The sequence below is a fragment of the Pan troglodytes genome, chromosome 17 (assembly GCF_028858775.2).
Source record: "Pan troglodytes isolate AG18354 chromosome 17, NHGRI_mPanTro3-v2.0_pri, whole genome shotgun sequence".
Classification (NCBI taxonomy): Eukaryota; Metazoa; Chordata; class Mammalia; order Primates; family Hominidae; genus Pan; species Pan troglodytes.
Genome location: NC_072415.2, coordinates 43,615,167 through 43,628,798, shown reverse-complemented (window position 1 = coordinate 43,628,798; position 13,632 = coordinate 43,615,167). Strand labels below are relative to the sequence as shown.

Below are 13,632 nucleotides of genomic sequence, written 5' to 3'. Positions count from 1 at the left end.
TACACAAATTGAATCAGTATTATAAAAATCTGCCCATTAAAAAATATCAGACTCTGATGGTTTTACAAATTTTTACCAAGGCTTCAAAGGCTAGATAATCTTCACTTTAGACAAACAATTCTAAAAGAAGGAAAAATGGATAAAAGAGGAGAAAGTACTCCAGCTCATTTTATGATGCTACTATAATTCTATCATCAAAAAGAGTATTAGAAAGGCAAATTATAGTGTAATCAGACTTGTGAATATAAATGAAACTCATTAGCATGTTGAATCTAGCAATGTATATTTAGTGTGATATTTTAGATATCTTTAGCCCATTGATAAATATTCAGTCATCTGGAGAAGGAAATTACCACTTATAGAATATCTAGTATAACCAGGCATTGTGCTGGATGGATACTTTATCTATATTAGCTAACTTAGCTAAAATCCTGAGGTTTTATAGTTGATTTTTTTTTTTACTCTTTGGCAAAATAACTACAATATCATCATGAATACCTTGATTAAACATCTGATCACAAAAATAAGAAATTAAATGGCCTACAAACAAAGTTTTCAAGGGGCGAATTTGTTAGCCAACCAGGGAAAATCACTTCATTTACTGATAGCAAGTTTGTTAAATCACATTTTACTGCAAAAGCTAAAGAATTGTGTCCAGAAAAATAAGCCTTCTTAAGACTTTTAGCATTATGGCAAGAACAGTGCTTGAAAGCTTGAGGAAATTGAAATATTGCTAATATGAATAGTCAATTAACAAACAAGGTAACTCTAGTTTGAAGTAGTTTTCCTTGCCTCTTGAGTTGAGATGGTACTAATACTACTCTGTTGTTGCTTATTGGAGGAGTCAATGATAAGTTTGAAGTGATGAATAATTAGCCTCTATGAATAGTAAGTGTGGAACACCTATAGGTGAGAATATTTTCAAAGTTGCAAAAAAACTAATTCAATACAATCCGAAGTGGAACTAAGAGGTGTGAAGCACAAAGAGGGTTATTTGGACATATTTACAAAGTTTGTTAAAACATAAAGCATATGGTTATTCCTTGAAAGAGCCATTAGCAGTTGTATTGTGGAAAACACTTCAGTATTTCATTCATGGTTAAAACAGTACTGTCACCTTTAAACTTCATTTGTTCTCATCAATTAACCATGTTCATTACTGTGAAATTTTGTCAGAATAGAATCTGAATATACTGAGTTGTCCTACCACACAGCAGTTGGATGGCTTCCTGGTAAAGTTTTATTACAATTTTTTTTTCCAGATCAGGGCTAATATTAAATTTTTTCTGAATAAGAACTGCCCTCAGACACTATCAGTAAACACTCAATGGTTTTGGAAATTAATTTTTGCTGCAGAATTGGCAATGTTTCTTGTTGAATTCGATCTGAAATTACAAGATAAAACAGTACTTATATGCAAAGCTTATGCTGTGGTAAAGTTATTTTGATGATGGCCAATACTGTTTGAATCACAGTAATAGAAAACTGCTTATAAGCTTCTTGTCCTATCAGAAGTTAAAACAAGAAGTAAAATCTCCATTCCCAAGCAGATTTGCATGGATATATTTTCTGAGCACATACCACAGACTCAGCAATATTTTAGTACATTGATGCAAACGCAAAGTAAATTCTTATATTTCAAATTCCTTTTCACTGTTCAGTTGAGGAGCTTCCAGTTTAAACTTTAATAGGAAGTAATTAATCTGCAGTGTATTGACCTAATAAAAGGTAACTATCAGGAGAAGGATCTAATAGAATTCTATAATGACTTTTAAGTGATGAATATGCTCAATTAAAATAATATGGTTGTGACTTGATAAAAGTATTTGAAAAGACTGTATAAAAAGACATTTTCAAAGATGAAACACATAAAATATCACTACAAATCTTCATTAAGAGATGAACATTTGCAATTGATTTTGATGAAAAGGAACACTAACGGTGAAGCTCAATTAAGAAAAAAGCTTTTTACTCTCCTCAGTAGTAGACCTTTATTTAAAAACAAAGACTCAATTGTTATAGTTTGAATTTTGTCCATGAGAACGTTGTAATCTGCTTTCTCTCTTTTTGTGTAAGTACCTGCATATTATTAATATCTGCAATTCTACCTCATGCTTAAGATGACTAAAATATTTACTACCTTGTTCTTTGTTTAAAAATTTCACCAACCCCTGTAGTGAAGAATTAATTTAAAATGTTCTTCACTTATTTAAATTGTTGAATTAATTGCCAGTTATCCAGACATTTCATAGTCTATTACTTGGGAGTGGAGGTCCTAGCTGAAGAAGGGAATGTAGGAGAAGGCTGTATGAAGCTAGGAATTATTTTGTATTCAACTCAGGACTCATGGTAATATTTAGTGGTAAAGCAAACATGATTATTTAGGAAATGGACAATAACTTATTTTTCTCTATCAGCAATGGTTCATGTGGAAATCACTGTACTCAAGCAATTACATTTTTATAATTTTAGATGACTTTTATGGCAATAATAATATTTCCATATATTAGAGGTTACTTTACTTGAATAAGTCACATTAAACCATCGTGGTTTTTGTCTAACTAGTTTTGTTTTAACCATAACTAGTGCTATTAATAACATCACTTATTTCCTATTTCTTAATTATTGGCTATAGAAAGAATCTGGCACTTCTCATTTATTGATTCTACAAACATCGATCAGTCACTGATTATTATTGAGGCTTCCTTTGTGCCAGGCACCAACACAGCTCCACAGAATGATACGGTAAATGAGACACAAAGCGTGCCTGCGTTTATGGGCCTTGCATTCTTACCTTCAGTCTAATTTTTGATAAATAAAAATGTATGCCATAGTCTTTCAAAGAGAATTTACACTGCAAAAACAAAACTTTGTCCTAAGGGGCCCTACTACCTAAGGATAAATGACACTAAAATATGACCATAAAAATAAGTCTATTTAAAACAACCAAAAATGCACCATAAACAGGGGAGAAGTATTCAACTGATAACTTAATTTGAAAAATAAAATGAAGAAAAAGAAAATGAAGAAGTAAAATGAAAATATACATTTTCATTTAACTGAAATTTATTTATAACTTAAATATCCCTCAAACCTCAGAAAATGAATCAATAATTCGTTTTGGTGTGTGGAGTTTAATTTTTCAAACAGCATTGTATGTTAGCATGAAATATCTTTTGTCTCTTATATTTTCAGAATGATCATAAAGCAGGTTCGCATCACTTTGGTAAAAATGTGGGCACTTGGATAAATGTGGACCTAGCAAGTTGCCTTGGTGTGTGCCTTTAACCTTGGATATCAAAATCATTTCTCTTGAAGTATCTTTTGTGTCACTATCCTTGGTCATTTTCTTGTTAACTGGTCCAGCTTTTCCAGAACCATGCTTCTCAGTAGCCTTGTGTGAGATTTTAGCAGGTCTCCAAGAATACTTTCCTAGACTTCATTAAATGTAGCATCTTTATAAAATTTGAATTTTTACTTGTAATTGATATGCATTCTAATCAGATCATATTGTTGGGGATAATTAAGCCAAACCAGTCAAGTATGGGATTCACTCAATGAGGCAGAAATGAATGGTAGCAACAATCAGTGAGGGCCGTTTGGTCCCTAGTGAAATATCTTGTTTATTTGCAAATATTTTTATTTTAGCTTGATTCCTTACTCAACCCCATAGTAGTGAAGACATGGATAACAAACACTCAGCTAAAGGACTCCTTATAGTTTTGGTTTATGCACTCTATCCTGATCCTGCAGATCTGAAAAAAGCCAAGATAATGATGTCAACTTTCTTCCAGACAAAGAATAATAATAACTTGGGAGGTGTGAATAGCCTCTAAATGGCAGAGCTTTCTCTAGACTATGCCTGTGCTAACAAAGGTCTGAAGGAAAGTGAAAGCTAGGTCTTGGTTTGGAAGCTTAGAACACTGAGCCAGCGGTAGGGTGTAATTCAAAAACTGCCGATTAGAATAAAATAAATCTCCCTCACTTTAGAAAGAACTGGAGCCCTAGCCTCAACCCTTTCTCAATTTTACTTAAGGATGCCAATCAACTTGGATTGACAGCAAAAACCATCAAAATGTTACACCTTGTAATGAAATAATGACAGTCAGCCAACCAGATACTAGATAACTACATAGCTGAGAGGCAAACCCTTTCAATATCTGTTATAAATATCTGTCCTTGTACTGGGCTTCTTAAATATAAAGAAAAACAAAACTTAAAGTGGGTTCATCTGGAGACCACTACTCCTGTTATAATGCCTTTTTAATCCACTCAGAACTTTCCAAATAAACTCAATGATGTTAATGATTTGCCTCAACATAGGTTCAGTAACTTCTGTTTGCAAATGTGACATCGCACATCTCTCTTCTAGCTTGTCGTGTCAGTCTCATGATTTTGTAAATAGCAGAACAAATGGAACCCAAGTCCTGCTAGAAAAATCAAAGCTTTGAAAGGCCACTACAGAAGTGGAAATACATTTCTCTCAGATGTCAGAGTTCTTGTGTGCTAGTCTTGTCTCTGCTCTAATTAAATTCAAGTGAAGTTATTTCCCTCTCATGGGACATCTGTCTCCTTTGTGGAGGTAGAGGGTGGAGGGGGTTGGGTCTTGACCTATCTCCATCATGCTTCAAGGAGAACCAAAAGGATAAAATAACATCTCTTGTTTTAGTTCATGAAACGAATACCATTATCTGAAAATTTACGCATGTTTAGGAAAAATCTGTTAAAACATTTTCAAGTTATAGAATCATTACAGTTTTGGAACACATGTTTAGTTATGTGCTTAGTACTGTTTTATTCAAGGATTTAAATTTAATACTGCAAATTTAATAACTACAGTAAATGCTTAATGTCAGCTAAGAAGTATAAAAGTGAACACTTAAAGAATAATTGAAAGAAGTATCTTCTCAACACAAATGACCAAATAAAAGATTTTAAATAACTTTATAAATAATTTTTAAGTAAAAATTTACAAAATGTTGTCAAAAAGCATACCCACCAGATGGCTTAAATATGTAAGAAAAAAAGGTTTCGGCACATGAATGTGTTTTGTGCAAATAAATACAGAGATGACATTAAATTCCTAAACACTGAAGTCAGTATTCCAAATGTCTAGGTTCTCTGTGGTATTGTTTGCAGTAATCACTTATTGCACTTCTAAAGCACATTCCAATGTAATATGTCAACACTTTTAATACTAATCAACATGGTAAACAACATCTGCCTGAAATGAAAAATAATAATAATAAAATACTTAAGTCAAGTCCTGGTTGTGCCACTTAAACGTTGTCCAACTCTAAACATATTCCTGAAGTCCTTTAGTCCTTAGTTTCCTTTTTGCTAAGTTGACTAGTTTGTACTCTAAAGTCATTAGCATCACAGTTTTTTTAAAATGCAAATTGATGCGGTCTAAGATATCTGTTAATGAATGTAACAAATGAAAAATGTTTGTAATTCCCATCATGTTATGCTACTATGAGAAGCGTCTACAACATATGGAAGACAGATTTAAAATTGAATTTTTCAAAAAACACATGTTCCAAGAAAGTTTTCACCATCTCTCTACAGCAAGAGGTGATTTCCAGAGGCTGATTTGGGCATCTGAGAGAAGACCAAAGAGAAGCCACTCGGTTACCATTACATTGCTCATTACTCTTTCTGAGAGTAGATGTATTTGATTAAAGAGATCACTAGCTTCTTGTGGAAGAATTCATTAATTCATTCAACTATAATTTATTGAATGCTCACATCCAAGATGCTGGAACAAATAATATTTATGTCTAATTTTGTGATGATTTTCTTTCTAGGACCCACTGATCTCAGCATGAAGAGACAATTGGCAACTAGCTCAGGATCCTCCAGCAGCTCAAACTCCAGACCCCAGCTGAGTCCAACTGAAATCAATGCCGTGAGACAGCTTGTTGCAGGATATCGAGAATCAGCTGCATTTTTATTGCGATCTGCAGATGAACTGGAAAATCTCATTTTACAACAGAACTGAGACAGACAACCACCATATTCACTGAGGTCTAAATTTGCAGTTTCCACTAATGACATTTTGATTTCCCAACAGAGATACTTCTGGTCTTACTGCACAGTCTTTTAAGAGAAATACTTCCATTATGCCACATTGTCCTTGATCCATAAGTGATGTGTTAAGGTGCTTCAAAGGAACTCTGACCTCTGAAGTACTTGAGCTACTTTAGTATGTCCAGCCTATTGCTTTTTGTTTTAGTGTGTCACCATAAATATCAGGGGCATAAAAGGCTATCTATTCTTAATTCAAGGATAAAACAGAAGAAGCTTGTGGTATAAAACAATAGTTCAAGATCCAGCTGAAATATTAGTGGAATTTGCTACTGACTCATTGGACTGAAAGCTGAAGTACCTGGCAAAAAAAAAAAGAAAAAAAAAAGCCAAATTTCTTGTTGCTACAGGATATAACAACAATGAAAAGGATCTCGTATTTTAAAAAAATATGTAATTTTTATAAAAAGAAAACTTGTTTTTCATTCAAACTTGTCATTTTTACTTTGGTAACTTTTTCATAGGTCCTAAAAGAAAACTGTTTTGAGAAACTACTGTAAGTACCTTTTCCACATCCCTTTGCCTTCTCCTCTTTCCAAATTCTTTCTACAAAAATAACACTTGATGCTGGAAAAACCCTTGCCTACGTTCTTTCAATCGTCACATCAGGAACTACTTCCAAGAGAAGCCTGCATTTCTGCTCTCATGCTGATCTCAAAAACCCCACTCAACACTGCAACTTTATCATAGCAGTTTTCATCCCAGAATTTTTTTTTAATAATGACAAGACATGTTGTTGAAAAAAAATCACACCTTGGTTTCTTAGAGCTGCTCGTTCCTGATTGCCGCTGCTGTCTCCAGGCATCCCTCTAGCAGCACCTGGATGTAGATGACTGAATGTTAAGAGGTTGCAAGTGACAATCTGAAAATTTGCACTCTTGTGTGTAGTTTTCTTTTCATTTCTTTCAGAAATAGTTTCCAAAAAGACCATTACATCTCCTGATATGATTTGTATAATTTTCAGTTCTAGCTAAAAATAATGTAAGGAACTCTCAGCGGATGCAGCTGCAACTTACAATGAACTGTGCCCTCCTATCCCCCATACTTTACCCTTCTTTCTTATTTTATAGTGTGGGATACACATGAGTGATGTTTTCTTTGTGCACTGAGGCAAGCCTATTTTTAAAATATTTAGGGAGAAGTACTTTAGTTCATGCTTCTTATACAACTTTTTTCTGTTGTTCAGCTTTGGTTGGATTACAAATTCTTTGTGCATTCCTGAATTTGCCTTATTTCATGTAAAATTTATGTCATTCAGTTTTTGACAATGAGTTTGAGGCATCAGTGATATTTCTTATCTACTTGTTACATATAGTTTTTCAAGTAATGACTGTGATTGTGACCGAGTAATGTGCACTTTTTCTTGTAACTGTGGACATTGCTATGCTTTTTTCTTCTAGTGTTTCTAGAATTACTGTTCCTTACAATTATGTAAACAAAAAACAAAAAAAAAAACTTTTGTGATACTGTTGGTGAATATAATGTGAAAATCTTATTGAAATATGAGTATTTTGGAAATACATAGCTGCACAAACATCTTTTAAGATGTGGATTTAGAGTTTGCTTATTTAAATGAAAATTCAAAAATTGAGGGCTGGTATAATTTTCTCTGTTTTGTTTGGTTTAATAAACAGATTTCTGTGTTAAAACAATGATTGTCAAACCTTATAAACTTTCTGAAGGATATAATGCTTAATTTTTAGCCATTTACTTTTAAAATCTAAAACGCTATTTTTCTACCTACGTTTAGCACAAAATTGGCACTTCAAATTTATTTCTCAAGAATATCCTAAGATCCCCCAGGGTCTCAACATTCATTCTAATAAAGAATTTATTCCAAGAATGGGTAAGGAAATTAGGAAGCCAAGACTACTTCATTTGATTATTCAAATATGAATAGAGAATATTTTTGTATATTTTATTACTTTTTTTTTTTCAGGAGTAACCTGTTATTTTTTAGTTCTTCCTGATTTAACATCTTGGATGAAACACGTGCCTGTTTTAAGTGCATGTTTTATACTTTGCCTTTTGCTGTAATAGTATTTAAAGGCTTGGACAGGGTTTCTATTTTGCAAATTAACACTCAGGCTTGAATCTAGGGTATATGTCAAAAATTCTTGATGGTTAAGAAGCAAAGGGAGTAAAGAAGGTAAATTCCAACAAGATGCACTTGTTTCTATTTCATTTTCATCTTCAATTATAACTCCCACATCCACTCACCAAGGACAAAATACCCAAAATCTTCTGTGTTCGGCACATTTGTTCAAAAGAATGAGTATATTGGGACTCCCATCGTTTCTGGGAGAGTACAAAGGCCAAAATGAAGTCCATTTTTTTCTTTACTTGTACCTGAAAAACAGCCTGGTCCTTTTTTTACCCTCTGTCACAGCAGAATAAAGAGATCACATTTCTTTATAAAGCATTTTGGAGAAACCGAGTGAAGGTTCATACTCTCATTCAAATGAGGTGATTAAAAAATAGGAAACTATCATTAACACAGAGATCAAACAGAAGCTTCTGTCACTTCTGCCAGTTAGCTTATCATACAACACCAGTTTCTTGTCACATATGTATTATTTTATCATGCTTATAAAAAGTGCCTTGAAATAACCATAGCACATGCAAGCACAAAGTCACTGAATCTTAAATTGTGTAGTACAAATAACAATACTCAGTGAAAAGGGCTTTAAGATATCTCAGCCACCATTTAATGATTATTTACCAAGGAAATGCATTTTGCTTCCTTTACTTCTTATAATAACCTGAGATGAGCATAGTCACTCTCCATTCTACAAAGTCGTCTCCAAAAGAGGAAATTAGTAATCAAGAGCACAAAGACAGTGAGAGTTGAAGCCGCCCTTTGAACCCAGGCACACCGGATGCCAGAGCCCACCCTGTTGCTCACTGACATCTGCTCCTTCATGAGTACTAAATAATTAAATTCTGCACTGTATCTTAGAACCAAGCTTTTACACTAAATTTTAGAAATGTTATATGTACAAATAAATCATAGTTATTTATTAAAAATGCATATAACTTATTCAATTATTTGACTAAACACAGTTTTATTCTGCTATACAAGATTTAATTTCCTTTACGATATGTTCTTTACAAATATTAAAACCCACCATAAAACCCACCACTAATGAAAATCAAGTACACAAAGCATGAAAGGGAAAGGCAGTGACTTTTTATCAATGGGGGCTTGTATTGAATTCTGTAAGGAAAAGTAAAAGGGATTATCCAGTTGAACTCATAAAGAAAAATTCATTCACTTGAGGTTTTTGCCCCAGACACTATACAGGTGCTATCCTGCTATTGTCATTAACCCTGACAGCATGAACACAAATGTCATTCAAAGATTAAACTTTCTATGGCAAAAATATTTTCTAATTTCATGTGGCCCACGTTTTAAGATGTTTTGTAGAAAAAAATTCAAAAATAACTTAGGTAGACATTATCATATCTTTTGAAGTGTGTTTGGGATGCCGATATTCAGTAAAGTAAATTGAACACAATCTAATCTACAGAAAATTACTATATTAGTTATAGCTGTCTTCTTTCTTAAGAAAGTTTCTGAAAGGACATACAATGCTATTAATAAAGTAACCTCTCTCCAGTTTTAATATCAGTCATGTTCAACATTTAATTTTTTCTGATTACAAAAGAAACTTGGGAAGTAGAAGAAAAAAGATAAGAAATAAAAACAAAGGAAGAATTAAATGTCAGCATCTATAGAGAACCATGAGAAACATTTTATAGTGTATCTTTCAGATTTTATCTAAAGTATATATACGTATTTTTTTCTGTTTGTTTTTTTACCATATGTGGTCTTTTATCATAACCTAATTATATATCATAAATATTTTCCAAATCATCAGGCATTCTTCTTAAATTACTTTAATGATTGTGTAGCATGACATTATGGGAGTGTACTAGTAATAGTTTTCCATTGCTGCTTCAAAACCCCAAACAATGAATGTATTACATACACCAACCATAGGTTAGGTGTTTCACTGGTCTAAAATCAATGTGTTGGCAGGCCTCTGCTCCTCTGTGAAGGCTCTAGGGGAGAATCCATTTCCTTACCTACTCCAATTTCTGGAAGCTGTCTATATTACTTGACTGGGGGCTCCTTCCCCCATCTTCAAAGCCAGGAACATAACATGTTCAAATCTCTCTATAACTCTGCCCTTTTCTTCCTCTTCAAAAACATTTAAGGTTCCTCGTAAGTATACTGGGCCCACCTGAGTAATACAGCATACTCTCCTTATACTAAGGTTCGTTAATTAGCAACCTTAATCCATCTGCAAACTTAATTCCATAATTTGACATGTAACAAAACATATTCACGGGTTCTATAATCAGGACGTGACTATCTCTGGGGAGCCATTATTCTGCTTACTGCTGTACTTCATTTAATTTCTTGTTTTTTCTTTTAAAAACCACTCTGTACCCAGTTGCATTTTTCCATTCACTTGTAGAAAATATCTTAAGTCAGCAGCACAAACATTTATGAATAATTGTTAGCTGCTGCACCTATAATTCTTCTTTTGTATAAAGGGTGTGATCTTTGGAAATTATTTTAATGGTATTTTTCTTGAATGTCTCTCATTCAAATTAAATGTAATAAACAAATATGATAAAAGTGCAGCTAAGTCTTTGAAGGGAAATAAAACAAATACCTCTGGACCTTTTCCTCCACATTGATTTCTTAGAAGGTGTTTCTGTCCAAGAGATTCCCTGAAATATGGTTGAGAAGGCTCCAACTCATTAGGAGAAAAGAGTACATGAGAATCCAAAGCTTAATTAAATTCGGAAAGCAATCCAACCACATTCATAAAACTTCTCATTGTAATTACCAGTGGCATTTTATTTACTCTGAACAATTAAAAGATATATTTAATGTTAGATGTAATTAGATGACATTTCTTTTAAAAGAGAGTGTTTGGCAATAACATATCTATTGAATGTAGAATGATCAACTGAGTTTAAAAATTAAAGCTCTCCCTTGATTTCTTTGCTAAAACCTTTTTTATTTCCATATTAAAAATCGTATTTCATCTCATTTACTATGTTTTTTTTCCCCATTCAAGGCTGAAAGAAGGGAAAATTAAAGATAATTTTCAGGACTACTTTTAATACTATGAGAGAAAAAATACAGTAAAGCATAGACCACACAGACCAAATGCTATTACTAAAAGTGTGGGATTGGCACCAGTTTTTTCCCTTGAAAGTTTTAACTTCTAATATTCTCTGTTTATTGGGGAGTGGATTAGATAGGGCTGCCCATGAGAAATGTCTTCTATTTATTTAAGGCACTCCATCACGGTGATAATATGGTGGCCAGAGATTCCACAATAGATTATTTATTCTTATTTCCTTTGCTGGCGGAAGGATTCAAAGGTCTGATATGAGCCAAACCCATAGAGTAAGGAAACCTCTTAGCTCATTTTAATTGTCATTCATTTAATCATTGTGCATTCTTTCCCTACTATGTGCTGAGCATTGTGCTCTGATACAGAAAAATTACAATTCGTGCTTCAAAGAGTCAACGTCTAATGGAAGAGAGGGACTGAAGTACAGTTGGTATAATACAAAAGGATAAATTGTAACAATACAACATGCAACGATAGGACTGTACCAGAAAGGTCGGGGAGGGCACAGACCCCGTCGTGGGGGCAGAAGAATGAAGGGAGGGTGTAGCTCATTATAAAGACTGGATCATTAGGGAAAAGCTGGCCAAATGTTGAGCATCTTTTGAGAGAATAGGGGAAAAGAGAAACGTGTCAAATGAAGGATGTTTCAACTGCAGGGGCAACAAAATGGGAGGTACAGAGGAGGCAAGGGATAACAAGTGCACAGTCACTCAAGAAGTTTAGTGTTGCTGGAGGGTAGAGTTTGAGGATAAGTGATTCCTGGAGAAGAATAAAGGGGCCAGATGGGTCCTGTAGAGGATGAAGAGGCGCTGACATATTTTAAATAGTGGGGTGGTAAATGTGGGTTGGTCCTTTTGTTGAATATTGCATGATGGCTCTGAGCAGAAGCTTCTGGAGTAAGATGAAGTAATACTGCATCACAGAACCTTCCTTCCATCACCAAAGTGAAAATCCCAAAAGGGAAAACAAAAAACAAAAATGATTGCATGAGCAGCATACTCACAAGGAAGGAAGGAAGGGTCTTTTTGCTATAAGCATTGTAAGGTGGGAGCCAGAAAAAGTCAGAAAATGCCACATAAGGGCTCAACAAAAGCAAACCCAATCCAGTCTGCTCCTAAGTATATATATAGAGAGAAAATATTCTCAGCCTGTAAGTGGTTTTGGGAAGAAGGATACACCAATTAAGTCTGGCGGGGGAAAATTTCTGTGAGAAATCCTGTACCAACATGACATTGGAGGCACCAGTCAGGAGTACAACTTCTTATTGAATTCTAAGATTATATATAGAAATTTGAATTTGACCTTTGGCGTTGGCAATATCTGCAGCTAGGCTGAATACTAATGAAAAAAAAAAGGAGAATAATTGCTTTAGGAGTGGCAGAGTCATGCCGTAGAATTTCTGCTGATCTAAGGTCCAGCACTACTTTGCTGTCTGCGTGGGATGCATACAATATGAGTGATGCAATGGGTCACCTTGTCCCATCTTCCAAAGAAAACACTACCCATGAGGAATTGTCATTTCACTAGTAAAACCAAACTAAACTAAACTAAAACCCAACATGAATACCATATCATGAGGTTGCAGCTTCATTGCCAAACTAGTCCTTCTCCTATACCACTAAGGAAACTCTGATACAGTCTTTTTCTTCCAGTCTTCTGAGGGGCCCCACATTCTGTTGGGCTGGCATAATGTCTAAGGCACCCACCCTGCATTGCTGTAGTGGATAGAAAATGTGTGCAACAATAGACTGCTCTGTTTTTAGGAACCCTTTGAGAAAGAATCCTTATAATTAAAGATTTGCCATAAGGTGACATCATTATAATTTAGGGTTGTCAAATGAGGTGAAAACGTGTTTCCCTGCTCTTATGGTTTATTTTAGCAAGCACAGCATTTATTGAAGAAAAACTGTTTTATTGGAAGATACTTTAAATATAGTTTCTTTTTTTTAATTTTTGTGAACTCTTCTCCCCTGTCTGCCTTCCCTTCTTCCTATAAAGTGTCATGTTGTTTCTTTAACTTTTGTTTATATTTAAGGGGCATGCTCTTTTTAATTTACTATTTGTCCTAATGTGGTATGATTAAACTCTCCCTGACATCCCTTTCCCATGTCTGAAATGTACACCTTTGCTTTTCAGTTCAGCAGCTGAAGTGTTGGGTATTTGAGTTCCATGCACAGAGAGCAGAGGCATGGGAGGTGTTTCTGGCACTGAGCTTGGGGCAGTAGTCTCTCATATTCTTCTGCCATTTCACTGTTAGTCCAGAACTCACTCCACTTGGGCAGGACTATGTGTGATCTGTATTTGGGGATGAGGAATTAGCCTTCAGATTCCCAAATTCCCCAGTCTCTGGGTAGACCCGTAGAAGCTTTGCTTTTGGTAGAGGCAA

General features: G+C 34.4%; 1 protein-coding gene across 17 annotated transcripts in view; it reads left to right on the top strand.

Annotated features, from left to right (window-relative positions):
* Positions 1–7,736, top strand: part of NOL4 (nucleolar protein 4) — a 381,831-nt gene extending 374,095 nt beyond the window's left edge. For 16 of the 17 annotated variants that reach the window (XM_063795583.1, XM_063795581.1, XM_063795584.1 and 13 more), the window contains one exon: positions 5,808–7,736. In XM_063795583.1, the coding sequence (XP_063651653.1) occupies positions 5,808–6,001 (194 nt within the window). In that variant the 3' untranslated portion in view covers positions 6,002–7,736. The remainder of the gene's footprint in view (positions 1–5,807) is intronic. The other variant, XM_054671756.2, reaches the window with a different exon arrangement.
* Positions 7,737–13,632: the final 5,896 nt, after the last annotated feature.